General features: G+C 35.3%; 1 protein-coding gene across 1 annotated transcript in view; it reads right to left on the reverse strand.

The window, feature by feature from the left end:
* MAN1A2 (mannosidase alpha class 1A member 2) overlaps positions 1–17,506 on the reverse strand; it is a 114,069-nt gene that overhangs the window by 37,861 nt on the left and 58,702 nt on the right. The window contains exons 7-8 of the mRNA XM_081024799.1: positions 8,300–8,423; positions 7,254–7,347 (exon numbers count right to left, since the gene is read on the reverse strand). Coding sequence (XP_080880925.1) covers positions 7,254–7,347; positions 8,300–8,423 — 218 coding nt within the window. The remainder of the gene's footprint in view (positions 1–7,253; positions 7,348–8,299; positions 8,424–17,506) is intronic.

The raw sequence follows: 17,506 nt of genomic DNA on the forward strand, positions 1-17,506 counted from the left end.
GACCAATGGTTTGCGCAAGGAGTGAAAAGGGGAGTGAGAAAAGATTCATAAAGAGTATCAGGAAATCTTTTAGGGTGACGGATAAGTTCATTATTTTCATTGTGGTGATGGGTTACTTATTTAAAAACTCATTAAGTTGTACACTTTATTTTTTAATTATTTTACATGAAATTGTGCCCTTTAAACAGGTACTGTTTTACTGTAGGTCAAGTATACCCTAATGAAGCTGTTTTTAAAAAAGCAAGAAAACAAAAATACATTTGAAATTAGTCCAAAGCTATCAGCAACATCAAAATTGCTCGTTTCAACTCAGTTTTTAAAATACTGAGACTCTCACATGTGAATATAATGAAAAAAAATTTTAAAACCACATAAATACTTTTTACTAAAGAGATACCTAAACTAAAACTGCCCAGGAAACTGAACATAATGAGCAAAACAGAGTTGGGAATAGACAGGAGGTTTATATACAAGACTTAAGGAGAGTAAAGAATAGGAAAGTGTTCAAAGTTAAAGAATTGTCAGGGGCACTGGCGATCCATTTAGAATTGGCAATTGTAAGTTATAAATAGTGACTTTAAACTGCACCACGGATCATTTTCACCAGCAATGGCCAACTGAATCTGTACATGAAGGGGAAAGGTAGATGACTGGGCGATACAGTTTGGGGATTTCTAGGACAGATCAAACAGAAGGGTAAAGGTATGCGAGTATTCTCACATTGGTTTGGATCCTAGGCCGTCAAGGCTGGACAGAAGAGGAGGCAGCAACTAATCCTGTCCAAACCTTCAGTTTGGCTGTTGCTCCACTGTTTGGCTGTTGCACCCAACCAGTAAAAGACCAGCCCAGATGTCAGCCTGCTCTACTATTATCGCCAGATTCACAATTTTCACCATCCATGAGGACTTCAACATTGCTTTCAACTTTTCCATGACCTCTTGATGAGTGCTCTTTGCCATTCTCTAAAGCAGATATTTGAAATCTCTTCTTCCTCTACCTTCTTCCTCATGCTCAGCAGACACCAGGCCTCCGAACTCACAGGAAAAACATAGACCGTTAGTAGGGCAGGAAGGAAAACAAAAAACAAAAATATCTTTCAACTTTCTGCACACCCCTACCTATCATCTGATCTGTTCCCCTCTGCTTGTTAAAGAAATGCTTCTTCTCTACTCTACATACCTCATCTACTCTGGACCCTAAACATGACACTTCCTTCTCAGGAATCCTCTCGTGTTGGTCTGTCTTCAACTTCTACCCTTCAGCTGAATCTACCTCTTAGCATTTAAGTGCTTATTATTCACATCGTAAAATAATCTAATAATATTTCTTGACTCTAACCCACTCTTTTAGCATGAATAACTATCAGGTGTTTACTGAAAGAGTGAAGAAAGAGAAATCACAGGTGATGTCTAGATTTCTGGCTGAGCAAATGGGTAAACAATGGTGCTCATCACTGAAACTGGGAATACTGGGGTGGGGGAAATGGCTTAAAGGGGAAGGTGTACGAGTTTGGGGCAGGATAAATTTGAGGTGCTAGTGGGATACCTAAATGAATATGACAAACAGGCGATCAGGCATGTGGAAATCCAGAGAGAGTGCTAAGTTGGCGGTATGCATTTGGGAGTTATCAATACATAAAATGGAGTTCACTCAGAGAGAATGCATGGAGTAATTAAAGGACACAAATGGTTCTCGGGGGCATGACACATATACAAGTAAGAGTCATTCAAATAACATAGAGGGTGTTTTAAATTTTTGGCCTCATACATATATTTCTGCATATGCTATAGATTTAAGGAAAGAACAAATGAGCAGGAAAAAAACCAAGGTGAAGAAGATTTAAGAGAATTAAAGGAGGTGAAATAACGGGGCAAAAAGCAGAGAAAAACAAAAGTCTCAGGCATGGTTTAGGGAAAATGTTTTTCAGGCCTGTGAATCACTGCCAGAGTTTACAGATTTAGTTGAATGTAACTTAGGTTGTAGGATGTAGTCCCAGTGCCACCCGAGAGGTTCTCTCCAGCTCTTCTAGACCGCTGCTCCAGTGGGAGATTAAACACATATGCTCCATAAATGAATCCACAACAGGAGCCTGAGACCCATGGTAACTACGGAATGTATCACTCAGTAGTCTGACTTTCTTACTTAAACCACTGAATCATGCCTGGTAGGTGTCAAGTTCGATGAACCATGTCACTCCAAGGTACTTTTGATATTCGGAAATTGATTACGCGTTATAAAGCACTACTAAATATCAATGATTCATATAATCCATCTCAGCATGTCATGAAGTTAATGGCAGTTTTCTAACACAAGCTAGTTCTTGAAGTGTTCTTATAGATAATTCTAGAATAAAAACTAGTATTTATATCGTGTATTATAGTTTATGAAGCATTTTCAAATATATCATTTCATAAACATGACCCACGTGATCATCCTATTAAATAAGTACAATTAGAACAGATGAAGAAACAAAGGCATAGAGAAGTTAAATAACTTACCTAAATTATTAAGCAGAAAAGTCAGAATTAGTCTCCTAACTCCAAACATTATATTCATTCTTGGTTTTTCCCACAATTTTTAATTTAGTAGTATAAAATTTAACAACTCAGTAATGACCAATTTTTGTATATCCTTCACTTGAGTCATTAAATGGCACAGGCTAAGCATTGTACTTAGAAAACTAGTGAAAAAAATAAAGTAAAAAAAATACTAATGATATGCCTTTAAATCTAGGTTCCTTACTATATTCTTCTGTATCTGTTGCCAAGTACTTTTCCTGAAGGTAATTACCAGTAATTATTCTCTGTGATTGCTATGTGCATGTCACAGACGTTATCATTACTCTAATTATAATAGTTAGCCAAAGCTGAATTGTTAAATTTCAGTTCAATCCACTTTGTTTTGCAGACTATTTATAGAAATGACAGATGTATACTGCTCAAAGATAATAATGGAATTTGATATACTTTTCAGAAGCTGGTATAAAACACACAAAAACATTAAAAGGAACAAACTGGATAATGCAGCAAGAACTGCAGCTGCTAAGGGGATACCGGGACATCTCCCCCAGGATTTTGAAGACCCTCTGCCAAAATAACCAGTGACTAGAGTTCCACAACATTCGCAAAATTAATAACTGCTAAGAGTGAATATATTCTAAAGAAACAATTTGAATTTTATTTTGTGGGGAACAAACAAGGAAGAATGAAACAATTATTTTTATGGCAATCGTTTATTATGGTATATGTAACATGAAAGTTGCCATTTTAACCATTTTTTAAGTGTACCATTTAGTGGCGTTAATTACTTCACAATGCTGTACAATTATCACCACTATTTCCAAACTTTTCATCACTGCAAATAGAAACTCTGTACCTATTAAGCAATAACTCTCCATTCCTCTCACCCCAGCCAGTAATAACCCTTAATCCACTTTCTCTCTCTGAAACTGACTACTCTAGATATTTAGTGTGAATGCCATCATACAGTCTCTCTTTTTTGACTGGCTTTTTTTTTTAATTTAGAATAATGTTCTCAAGGTCCACCTATGTTGTAACATGTATTAGAATTTCATTCTTTTTATGGCTGAATAATATTCCATTGTGTGGATAGACCAATTTTGTTTATCTGTTCACCTCATGGACACTTTGGCTGTTTCCACCTTTTGGCTACTATGAATTATGTTGTTGTGAACACTAGCGTACCGGTATCTTTTTGGGTCCATTTTCAGATCTTTTGGGTATATACGTGAATTGCTGAATCATATAGAATTGCATGTTTAACTCTTTGAGGAAACATCAGACTCTTTCTCACAGTGGCTGTACGACTTTACATTCCCACCAGCAGTGTGCAGGGTTCCAAATTCTCCACATCCTTGCCAAGACTTATTTTCTCTTTTTGAATACAGAGATCCTAGTGGGTGTGAAGTGGCATCTCACTGTGTTTTTGATTTGCATTTCCCTGATGACTAATGATGTTGAAGATCTTTTTCACATGTTTAATTCCATTTGCATATCTTCTTCGAAAAAATGTCTATTCAAGTCCTGTGCTCACGTTTTTTTAATTGGGTATTGTCTTTCTGTTGTTGAATTCTAGTTCTTCATATAGTCTGGATGTTAAAACCTTATCAGATAAGTGATGTGCAAATATTTTCTCTCATTCTGTAAACTGTCTTTCACTCTCATGATAGAGTCCTTTGATGTACAAAATTTTTAGTTTTAATGAAATTCAATTTATCTGTTGTTTCTACCGTTGCCTCTGCTTTTGAAGAAACCATTGCCAAATCCAAGGTCATGAAGATTTGTCCCTGTTTTTGTCTAAGGGTTTTATAGTTTTGGATCTTAAATTTAGGGTCCTTGATGCGTTTCGAGTTAATTTTTGTATAAGGTCAGGGCCCAATTTTATTCTTTTTCATGTGACTATTCAATTTTCACAGCATTTGGTGAAGACAAAGAGTTATATTTTTAATAATTAAAATGCCATCAATGTTATGTTGCTGCTCATTTCAAAGGCTGGCAATTCTCAAGCAATGACTGATTTTTTTTCAGTATTCTAAGATTTTGGTATAGAAGATGGCATCTTCTTTATTTAAAAATGTTTTTAACCTTACTTCAAAAGTAACAGACGTTCATTATCAAATTTAGATTAATAAAAGTAAACAAAAAAGAAAAGAAAAATAAACATTCATGAAAAAAACACAGATAACACTTTGGTTTCTATTCTTATAGTGTCTGTTTTCTCTCTCTTTCTAATTTCTAGATATGTCACACTCACCTACGAGTATGTCAAGTATTCTATAATGTAACTTTTAAGGCTGCATAATATACCACATCTGGAGGGCCTGGAACTTATTTAACCAAATCTTTCATAGGTTTAAAAACTGCACCGTCTAATGTACTAGGCACTAGTCACAGTGGCTATTTAAATTAACAGTAAATAAAATTTTAAATGCACAACTGTATTAGCAATATTTCCAGTGCTCAATAACCACATTCAATTAGTGATTGCAGTATTAGCACAGATACAGAACACTTGCCTCATCATAGAAAGTTCTAGACCGGACTGCTTTAGAATGTTTCCAAATTATCCCAATTAAAAATAACTCCAAAATTATTGTAAGTGAACTTTACATACCTACAGCTCTGCAACTTTCTTTACAATGAGACCTAGAAATAAGTCACTAGTTCAGCGGGCATACAAATTTCCACACTTTTGAAGTACTGTGTACAGGGATGTGTTCATTTCCTTTTATCAATTTGATAAAGAATAATGTCTTCTGTTTAAAAGCCACATGGATTTGACTAGGGAGGTGGCGAAGTGGAAAAAGAGAGGGACAAAGAAAGCTCTCTAGTCTATGCTACAAACACAGTAGCAAACATGGTCTCTAAATTCTACTATAGTAGAGTCAGTCTGTACACAAAGAGGGCTGTCACATTACACTGGCCCCAGGTACACGTTAACTTCAGGAACACCACTTTGAGGGTTAAATGTGAACCCCATTTATTGGCCCATTTGTGTTTTGTTTCTTCATGAATTTTCTCAGTCTGTTTTCCTATTGAGGTAATCATCTTTTTCTTGTGATCTTGTAAGAGTTCTTGATATCGAGAGGATACAAAAACTTTGTTTTCCAAATATGTTTAAATAAATTTGCTTAGCTTGCTACTTGCCTTTTGTTACGAACTGTAGGAGATTAACATTTAAATGTGTAAAAACTGATACCTTCTTTATGGTTTCTGCTTTCTGTGACATGCTCAGAAAAGGCTTTCCTGATGATAATCAGCCAATTTTTAGTACTTTTATGGTTTCTTTTTTTCTTCTTTTTTTCAGTTATACCATATAGAATATATACTGGTTTATGACATAAGGAAGGAATGAACATAATCCCCACCTAATGTCAGAATATTCCCAAATCTTAATATAAAACTCTAAGGGGAAAAAAAATTCACCCAAATTACTGAGTAGACATCCAACCAGTCATCCTTATCTAAAATAAGAAAAGTATATTTTTATATTTCAGAAATGCTGCTCCCATGGTTTTGTTTTTTCAGAAAGTATCATTTTCACTCAGTCTAGGAATCAGACCTAGAAGATGAGCCACTTGTAAAGAATTTCAGGAGGAAAAGAAGCCAAAAGACTGAGATTTAGACTCAGATCCATGAAAGACGTACCTGCATTGACCAGTCTGCTTTCCTTTCACAAAATAAAGAACAATTTCCTTGATAGGAGCCCCAAGACAATTCTGTGACAAATGTTTTCCTACTCTTAGCAGCAAATACCAGCATAATTTCCTACTGCCAGGTTCAACAGTGTTTCCCACACATAAAATAAAGCGATTGTTACTTCTACCTGTTCTTTTTACTACTTCAGTGTGATGTCATTAGTCTCAAAAATAATTCAAACGTGTTACACTAGGGGAAAAGTCGCAACTTCTATTTGTTTTAGGTTTCCTATCTTTTAAGAGAGGGTACCATTGACAACCCCTAATTTATTAAAATTCTGTTAAGTTCCACATATTTATTTTTTAAAAAATAATTCCTTCAAAGATCAAATCTAAAGCTCTGCTAAGGAAAACCACCCCCTCCCCAAACAAAATACTTTCTCTTCATACATAGGGAGTCCCTTCTGCCACCACCTCACCTAACAGTTCGTACATTCCTCTACTATAATATTTATCACATTATATTCCAACTACTTCTAAGCGTGTCTACCCGCTGGCCTAAGAGCTCCCTGAATTCAGACTAAGTCCTTCCCCATCTCCAGTTTTATCCAAGAACTTGGCACAGAGCCTGGTAAGTAACGGACACTGATACCTTCTTATAAAATGAATGACTGGACAGAGCTGGTCCAAGAGCAATCGTCCTCTTTCCTAATCATTTAAGATACTCATTTGTTCTTCATACTCCTTTAGCAAATACCTACCACAAGCGATGCCCTTATTTACATGAAGATACGTTTCATAAACCGGGGCTTAAAGTATAAGCCTTTGCAAATGCCACATTATATTTTTACAAATAACTTACACACACATGAAATACAATCCTCTTGTGAGGCAGGCTGTTAATGTCTCCATCTTACAAGTAGAAAAACAAGCTACGAGGGCAGAAGCTGGCGGAAGGTAACTGTACTAGTAGATCACAGGGTTAGGCTCTAATGGGGGCTCCTCACTCTCCACGCAGTGTACTTTTCTCTACATCAAGCGAACGTTTTCAGACATCATCTTTTAACAAAGCATCAGCTGTACTAGAAATACTTACACTGACCCCAGCGACCCGTTCTGGGGTTCAAATAATTTGGATAAAGACCATTTGGACGATCCATTTTCTGAAGGAGCTTCCGAATGTGCATGACCTATATAAAATAAAATTCAGAATGCAATGAACAAACATTAACGTCATCATGGCTTTATACTAATCTAGGCTTTGTGTTTTATCCTCACTCAAAACCTACACCACCTCCCCTGCTTTTTTCTGGGTGTGTGCGGTGGTCAAGAAAAGCTCTGTTTTTCAAGTGGCTCATTTATGATGACGTATGATCATCTTTAAAAATCAAAGAACAATACAAAGAAAAAAGCCATTGGTGTTTTGACTGGCATTGAACTGATGCTACAGATCAATGTGGAGATGACGGAAATTCTTATGATGTTGTTGAACTATACACACATGTGACATATTCTCCATTAAGGTCCTCTTCAATGTTACGCAACAGTTTTGAACTTTGTTTACCTTTCGTTAGATTTATTTGTAGGAAACTTACACTATTGTTCCTAGCACATAATGTATGTTTTTGTAAAGTGATACTTTCCTGCCTGTTGTAGCTGGTGCAGAGAAATGATTTTTAATATCTATATTGATCTTTTATTCAAAAAAATATATTCAGCTCTTATTTCTAATAATTTAAATGTAGACTATGTTAATATTTTAGATAGAAAGCCACGTGATTTGTGATTATTCACTGTTTTCTTTCTTCCTTTTTAATTTAGTTCAATTCTTGAACCTTTTACTCATGTTGTTTTTCTTGCTTTACCATGCTGGCTAGGAATTTCAGCACAATGCTGAATAGAGATGGCAATGACATTTTTTAAAAGCCTACTAGTAGTTACAACTTCTCAAATAACAGTAAATATTTGAAATACGTTCTAAATAGAAAGGACATTTCTTTCGATAATTTAAAAAGAGAACGAAGGCCAGAGTCAGATAAACATAGTTCGAGAAAGGCAAACATTTTCTAAGCATTAATCAAGTCTTTTGGTAAATCTTAAAGGACTTTTTTATAACAAAGAAAAGAAGACAAGAACACTAACCTTTTTGTAGTAAACCGGGTCCCCTGTCAAGTAGCTGAGGTGGACAAACTCCATATGTAACGTGCCGAATTCAGCAAGAATGCTGCTACCTGCAGATGCCCAGCCCCAGTTTCGCCCCACTCCACTGAACGACAGCAAAGGTAACAGGAGACAGAATTGGAAAAAGACCAAAACATTCTTTTAATGAATATATAAACTTTAAATAAATCTCTTAGAAATTATTGTATCTAACACAATTTATATCTAAAATTGTACTTTATTATTTAAAAAATATTTTTGAATAGTTAATATAACCACCTTTCAAAACTTGAAACAATATAGAAAAGTATACAGTAAATACGTTTCACTCCAGAAATCCATCTCTCTTCATGTCACCAGGTCCCACAGATAATCATTTTCAGTAGCCTCCATGTATCAGGACAGAATTTTTTATGCATATATAAGCAATCCAAATAAATATTATTTTCCTCCTGTCTTAAACAAAACTATATAGCAAAGTATACTTACTGCTCTGTAACTTGCATTTTACTCTTAAGATGTACCTCAGTGGTCCTTCCCTATCAGTTCACAAATAACTTTCTCATTTTTTTTTTACAGCTGTACAAAATTCCATGATATTTATGATTTACAATTGGAATGCCGTACCCCAGAGGCATATGAAAATGTGTGAGAGCATTCCGAGTTGTCCCAAACCTTGAACATACAACTTGTGTTTACTGTGCTGGGGACAAAGACGTAACATATCCTATAATGATCAGGACAATATTATACAATAAGAAATTCTCCATTCCCAAATGCTGATAGTACCTGTGAAAACTACCACAATGTAGAAATAAATATAATTTAATTAATCCTCCATTTGTGGTCCTTCAGCATATTTCTGGTATTTTGCTATTATGAAAACTTTTACAGTGAATAATCTTACATACAATTTTTTGTTCAGATGCATTTCTAGGATATCTTCCTGCTATTTTTTTTAGCCTGCCTTATAATTTTTTTACTAGAAGCCAGAAAAAGTGTAAAAGTGTAGATGCTTTGGACGTTATCGTCTTTCTAAGAAAGGTAAGATTCTTCTGAAACACAGGGTGAGTACAGGCCAATTACCTTGGTTTTAGCCTTTGTTAAGGATAGCTTATTTCAGTTTTTACCGCTACTGTTAGGGAGTAGCCCTGAGACCTCAGCTGAAAGCTTGAGGTGTTTACCAAGGGACCTACCTCCACCCTGCTAGCCTTCAACACTAACCTTTGTGTCCCCAGTACTGTGTGGCTGTTAAATTTTCTCCTTAGCCCTCTAGCCTCCAACTGCCATTTTCTGTTGGGTTTCCTTGAGTCCTGCTCCATGTGTGTGCAACTTGAGGAATATTTGTACATAAATTTGGGGGCTTTTCCTCTGTAATTTCTTTCTGTCTTGAGAGTTTGTCCCTCATGTCTCAGCCATTTGGCAGCTCCAAGACCCAACCACCAAGGGGGTGGTCTGCCCCAAGCGACCACCACTGTGGCTCGGCCTCTACTGCCCTACATCATGACTTGGAAATTGTCCTCAGAGAAAAAGCCAATGTTTATATGGAGACGACCTTCTCTTAGGAAGTCCTACATGACTTGGTTGCTCTCCAGCCCTCAAACCATTTTGTCAAGCTTTTACGATTATTTTTGATGGTATGTATGGTTAGTATGGTATGTAGGGTTAGTATGATATAAGCTATTCCATGGCTGGAACTGGAAATCTAGATTAATTATTTAAGTAGCAGAGTTTATGGGTTATTCCCACAAGAACTCTAAACCATTCTCAGGGTCTTTTCTACTTTGAGGAGGAAGAAAAAATTTAAGTCTTTCTATCATTTTATATCCACTTATATACTGCCAATTCAATATGACATATTGTACTTAGAGTTGAGAAAATAGGTATCAGCACATATCACTACCTGGCTTAAAATTCTTTAATTGTTTGGTGCTATTTTTATACTGTCTTTGAAAATATGGTACCACTAACAGATTTTTTTTGTAGCTAGAAGTGAGAATCAAGGAAGAAATGTGGATATGTATTAGTAAGTAACTACGTAAGACAGTCATTCATTTCCAAATAGTAAGTGTCTACTATGCTCCAGGAGATACATCAGTGAAGCTGATATATAACATTCCTGCTCCCATAATAAATAGCAATGATTGTTATGAACAAAATTACATAGAGAAATAGAATAGTGGGTACTAAGGAAAAGGTGAGTTAAAAGAAAGGCTCTTTATGTATAACATTCAGAGAAAGCGTTTTGAAATAACACAATTTGAGCTGAGATCTAAATGATGAGAAGCAGCAAGTGATGAATGATCTGGAAGAAGAAATTCCTAGCAAAGGAGACAGCAAATGAGGAAAAAGAGGGTGGCTGGTGTGGCTGGAGCTCAGGAAGCAAAAATGAACGATGTAAGATGAGGTTAGAGAGCTGGGTACAACCCATACTATGCAAGAATTCTGTAAGGGCATCGTAAAACTTAAAAAAATTTATTCTAAGTATGATGGAAAGTCATGGAGGATTTTGAGGGATGCCACATAAGATTTAAGGAATAAAGCTTACCATTTAGAAAGATTACCTCGGTGTCAGCATGACCAGTGAATTACAGTGCGGCCAAGTATAAACATAAAGTCCCTAGGAAGTCCAACAGTTTACTGCCTTTCCTCTAAAAAATCTAGTCTAACAACTCAGAAAAATAAGAAAATCCCTAAGAACAAGATATAATACTGAGGAGGACAAAAGAACTTCTATAAAAAATGTGATGAGCTGCCAAAAACCAAGCAGCTCATAATTTCATGCAAATGCTACGACTTTTCAATTCTGGCTTTTACATGTACTCCCTTATTTACTCTTTCAGCCGCTCTTCATTGCTAATGTGGATTTGCCTTTCTGTCTACTGTCATTACAAAGTTTAACATTTCTAATAATAGAGGACTGCTGCTGGCAATAAATTCTCTAAGCTTTTTATTTGTCTCAAGATGTCAATTTCACCTTCAGTTTTGAAAAAAATAGTGTCAGTGGTTACAGAACTCTAGATTGACTTTTTTCTTTCAGCACTTTCAAGATGCTGTCCATTGTCTCCTGGCTTGCATGGCTGCAGACATGAAGCAAGCAGTACTTCTAACCTTGCTCCTTGTGTATAATATCTTTTTTACCTCTGGCTGTTTTTAAGACTTTTTTTTTTTTCATTTTCATTGATTTTTCAGTCATTCATTGTTTCTTTATGTCTGTCTTGTTTGGGTTTCATCAGATGTCTGGCATCTGTGGGTTTATAAATTTGACATGGGTCATCAAATTTGGGAAATTTTTGGCCATTACTTCTTCAAGTAATTTTTCGGCCATTCCTCTTCCCCCTCCCCCAAAGCACTCCACTATATGTAAGCTAAACATTTGATATTTGTCCCACAGGTCCCTGGCTATGTTCCTTTTATTTTTCTCTCTGTGCTTCAGTTTGGATGGTTTCTATTGCTGCGTTCAAGCTCACCGATCTTCTCTGGTGCGGCATCAAATCTGCCAGAAGGCTTGTCAAATTTATTTCATGTCTTTCTCAGACTAGAAGTTCCATTTCGTCCTTTTAAAAATCTTCTCATTATGTTCACATTTCCCTTTAAATTCTTGGGCATACTTGTAATAGCTATTTTAAAGTCCTTTACTGCTATCTCCATCATCACTGTTATTTCTGTACATGTTTCTATTGACAGTTTTTTTTCTCCTCATTATGGGTTACATTCTCCTGCTTCTTTGCATAAGTAGTAATTTTTATTGGATTCTGAACAGTACGAAAATATGTTGCTGAATATCTGAATTTTACTTTCTTCCGTTAAAGCCTTTTCAATTTCCTTTTGACAGACGTTTAAATACCACAAGTTTAAATAACTTGTGGGTAGTTTAGTTCTTTCAGGGCTTTGCTAAGACAGGTCCACAGCCACCTTTACTTTACTAAGACATACCTTTCCGTAGTTTCGATCCAATAACCCTGATGTTCAAAAACATGTTTTAATTTTTAACTGACCAATTTACTCAACTCTTATTATTCAAACGGTTTTTTAATTGACCACCTTTCACCCCCAGGAAAGCAATCATATGATCTGTAACGAATTATAAGTTTGTCTCCAGTCCATTATTTTTACTTTATTCCTGTTTCCTACTTGGTTACCCTTGTTAAAATCCCCAGAAAAAATGTTAAACACTGTCTTGTTCTGGATTTTAATGTGATGTATCTAACATTTCATTAACTCTTGTGGTCAACAAAGACCTGTTGTTAAAAGAAAATGGCAAGTAAACAATATGCTATGCATATGTCATTACATAACACGTCTCGAAGGATACTCGAGAAATTTTTAATAGCGGTTTCCCTGAAAGACTAGGAGTTTGGAATTGAAGGCTTACTTTATAGTGAGCGTGTGCTATTTCAATATATGTACATTCACCCAATACATGTATTTCTTTTTCCAATTGAAACATCTAGCTACATAAAAAAAAAGAGAGAGAGAGAAAAAAGAAAGTGAGGGAGAGAAGAGGAAAGAAAAAGAGAGGAAAGGAAGAAAGGGGGAATGGGGGTGAGGGACAGAGGAAAGGAGAGTGAGGGAGGGAAGGAGGGTAAACAGAGAGAGGAATCTATTTTACTGTTGCTTATGCAGTCTAAGGAGAAGGGAGAATACGTAAGGAAGTGAATTTTGATTTCTACTTACAAGTGAGTAGCCAGCATGATAGATTATACTTTACTTAATACAAAACTGGGTCGTATTCTTATATATGTTGCTTATTCACTTAATACATCACAATTATCATCTTTCTCTAAAAATTCACTTCCAGAACATCATGTCAAATGGCTGTGTCACGTTCCACTGTATGGACATGCCACTCTTTTGTATTTAATGTGTTTCATTCTATTTTCATTAATATAAACGTCACTGCCATAAACATCCTTACAATTAAATCTTTGTACATACTTTCACTTACTTCATTACAATAAATTTCTATAAATGAAATTACAAGGTCAAAAGGCAGGTATGTTTCAAGGTTTCTGAAACCTACTACCAATCTACCTTCCGAGTTACTTAAATTTCCAATTCCAACAAGTGTATGTGGTTTCCATTTCTTCATTATGCCATTCCTAAATACCATCGTCCTCTTTTTGTCAATTTTCTAGGTAAGAAAATAGAATCTTATTTTAAATCTAACATTTTTATTACTAAAGTGAAGATTGTTTGCTTATTTTTAACAGTATTTTTTTTTGAATTACCCATTCATGTATTAATATTTCCCAGCTTTTTAAATAATTGGTGGGTATTTTTCGTAAGTCTGTAAAAGCTATTTATATGTTAAACATGAATTCATATGCTTTCAATATCATTATTGCTATTAACAAACTTTTCCTAGTTTGTTATTCTCCTTAAATTTTATTCATGATGCCTTATAATATCTTTAAGTTCAATATGATTGAAAAATTCAGGAGAAGCAAGCATAGCTTAAAATTTAAATATTTCCTAAAGTAAAATTTTGTCAAATGCCTGTTTCCTCTTCCTCTTTGATTGAGTTTTCCAAATTTTAAAGTGTAAAATCTTTTTAAAGGTCCTCATTTTTATCCACTTACTCCTTGAATAATGAGAGATCAATCCACACTGAGTATTTATCCAAAATCACAGTAGACAATTTCCTCTTAGAACCCGTCACTGAGCCCTGGTTGATAACAGAACTTCCTTCTCTGGTCAAGATGGAGAAATTCAGTGACGTAGCAGTTTGAGGGTTGTATGGAGGCTGCCTAAGCTGTTGGCTGGGAAATTTCATCTCTGTGTGGTTTCTGCTCTGTTTGTAATGAAGCCTTCCACATATGGTTTTCTGCTCAGCTCAGCTTCTATTCTGCACATCCAGTTAGTTTCATTCCATATGCTTTTGCCATCCATGACAGAATCATACCACTGCTTATCAGACTTTTATCCAGGATAAGCGTCACCTGCATGCATTCACCATGTAAGTGTTGAGTATATATTGGTGAACAAAACAGGCATGGTTCTGTTGGATGGATATACATGTACATAGCAAGAGGATTTCAAGAAAAGGACTTCCAGTTTGTCCCATCAGTTAACTCACGGAATTAGGGGCCCTTCGGGATGACGAGGACTTTATTTATACCTACACGTCTTGCTACTTTTTTAGAGAAAAGAATTTCAAATACACTCTCCAGATCTTCCTTCAATATTCTGATAATGAAATTTATCTCAGTAACTCCAAGGCGAACCTTCCGGTCAAAGGTCAAGCTCTTCACAGAAACGGCACTTTCACCCTTTCATAAATCTCTTTACTTAAGGGATTAGCTGAGGCATTTGGAGGTTCATATATACTGCTTCCCCATATTTCATCACCAGCCATTTCTCTAAAAATCCAAGTTTCTTTCCTATATTTTTTCATCTGCACATCTCTTTTTGGTTATTTCCTCCACTTATGATGCTGTACCCGTCTGCATCACCTGTTAATATCTTACTCCTCTACAAAAGCAAGTTAAAGTGCTCCGTGAAATCTCCCTAATCTTCTTGAATACGTCTCATGTTGATGCCCTCTACTTTATAACATAGTATTTGGGTACCTGCCATGTGTTACTCCACTGACTATCACAAGCATGTAGCCCTGGTGGTCCTCTGAAAGTGTATTTATTCACCCAAAATATTGATAGTATCTTGCTTAGGGTAGTGTAGAAAAAAATTAATTAAATGCCATTCTTTACTGAGTGTATGATACTAGTATAAAAAGGAAAATATGTGACATATGACACAGAGCGCAAACAAATACGAGGATATAATTACTATATTATGTCAGATGAACCAAGTCCCAGGAGTGTAACATTAAAATTTACTTAAAAATAAATAGAAAACAAATTATCTAATGTACTTTATATGTGATAAAAGACATTAAATCAGCAGTATAAAAACTCTCTCAAAATTCCAGACCCAGGTGACTTGACCAGAAGTTTCTACCAAGCCTCTGAGGATAAAAACAATTCTTATACAAACTCTTCCAGAGGAGAGAGAAAGAAAGAATATTACCCAACATGTTTTATAAGAGAAGCACAACCTGGGTGTCAAAACTGGACAAGAATATTAAGAGAAAAATACAGATCAGTATCATATGAAAAAAAAAAGATTCAAAGGTCCTAAAGAAAATATTAACAAACAAAATCTGGCAATATATAAAGAAAATAGTATATCATGATCAAAGTGGGTTTATTCCTTGAATACAATAATAGTTTCTCATCGGAAAACAAATAAATATAAATGACTGTAATGAAAAGTTTTAGGAAAAGAAGTCTTAACATTGCAAAACTACAAAAAATGCTTGAAAAAATTCAATAGTACAGGATTTAAAAAAAACTTTTAAAATGTTAGAAATAAATAGAACTGGCTTAAACTAGTAAGAGTTCTCTACAAAAAACCTACAGTTAACATCCCGGTAAAAACCTCACTTTCTATTGAGACAAGAATGTCCTTGAGCACCATTTCTATTCAATCCATATTGTACTCTAAGTCCTAGCCAGCACTGTAAAGGGGCACATGAAACAAAACTGTCCTTATTCACAGGTGACATGATTATTTGTAAAGAAAATGCAAAATAATTTCAGATAAATGATTGCTATTAACAGGAAAATTCAAATTCAGCAAGATTATTGAATTCAAAATAAGTTTACAAAAACAACTGCATTCTATGTTTAAGCAGAATAAAAACTTTAAATAATACAATTTACCATAGCATTTTTAAAAATCAAGAATCTAAGAATAAATCTAACAAAATTTTTTCTAATTTCTGCTTGCATGACCCTGAAATCTTTTTAATGACTGAATTAGTCTCTCCCGCAGAAAAAAATTGTAAACTCCAGACAAAATTCAAAATGACAATGACCTAAAGTCATTAAAGAATGAACAAAAGCAGGCAGATTCTGAGGACAGTGAAAACCTGGAAAAACAGGCAAGGTTGGGGTCAGTTTCCCATTTTTTTAATAGCTTTTAGCCCAAAGAGAAAGGCCATCATACTGGGCAAAAGAACTAAAATCTGATAGAAAACTTGCTGTCTTTCTGTTTTACAGAACTGGAAGCCAGATTTTACAGCAATTACAGCTGCTGGAAAAAAAAGGGGAGAGGAATCCTGGGGAGGAGAGAGCCAGAGAGGGGAAGCCCCTAATTCTGTGTCTGAACTCTGTCCCTGGATGTCCTATGAATCATGAGTGCTTGAACATAGACTCAAAGCAACACAGTTAAAGATAAAGAAATGAACTGAGACAGTTTGAATTTCGATTCCAACTAAGTTAAGTGACTACTTAATCTCTCTTTCTTTCTCTCTCTCACATACACACATACGCATGCACACCTGAGAGAAATATAACAGAATCTACAGTCTACACAACAAAACTTTCAGAACTGGGTAACAAAATGTTACCCCAGCCTCAAGTGAAAAGATAATCAACTGAAACCAACTCCAAGATGACCCAGACGTTAAATATACAAAGATTTTAGAACAGTTATTCGAACTACGTCTGATAAAATACAGGGGAATATGTTCACAGTGAATGAAAAGATAGGACATATCTGCAGAGAATCAGAATCTAGTAAAAACATCTAAACAAAATTCTAAAAACTTCAAGTGTACAATTCTATAATACATCATCTATATATCACATAGTATGTTCACCACCCAGAGTCAGTTCTCCTTCCATCACCATATATTTGATCCCCTTTACCCTCATCTACCACCCTCCTCCCCGCTTACCCTCTGGTAACCACTAAACTATTGTCTGTGTCTATGAGTTTTTGTTTCTTTATTTGTTTGTCTTGTTCATTTGTTGCTTTCAGTTTTATATCCCACATATCAGTGAAATCATATGGTTCTCGACTTTTTCTGTCTGACTTATTTCGCTTAGCATAATTTTACTAACCATTGTCACCCCAATAAATTTTAATTTAAACAAACAAATAAATAAATAAGATGATCTCAGAAACCGAAAAAAAATTCACTGGATGGGCTTAAAAGTAGATTAGAGCAACAAAGGAAATAATGAATATGAAGATAGCTCAATGGAAATTATTCAATCTGAAGAACATAGAAAAAAAAAAGGATTGGAAAACAAAAACAAGAGCTTCAGGGTCCTATGGGGCAGTAACAAAAACTCTAAAATACAAGTAATTGGAATTTCACACGGAGGCAAAGAAAGAATG

This window comes from Rhinolophus hipposideros, assembly GCF_964194185.1.
Source record: "Rhinolophus hipposideros genome assembly, chromosome: 19".
In the NCBI taxonomy this organism is placed as follows: domain Eukaryota; kingdom Metazoa; phylum Chordata; class Mammalia; order Chiroptera; family Rhinolophidae; genus Rhinolophus; species Rhinolophus hipposideros.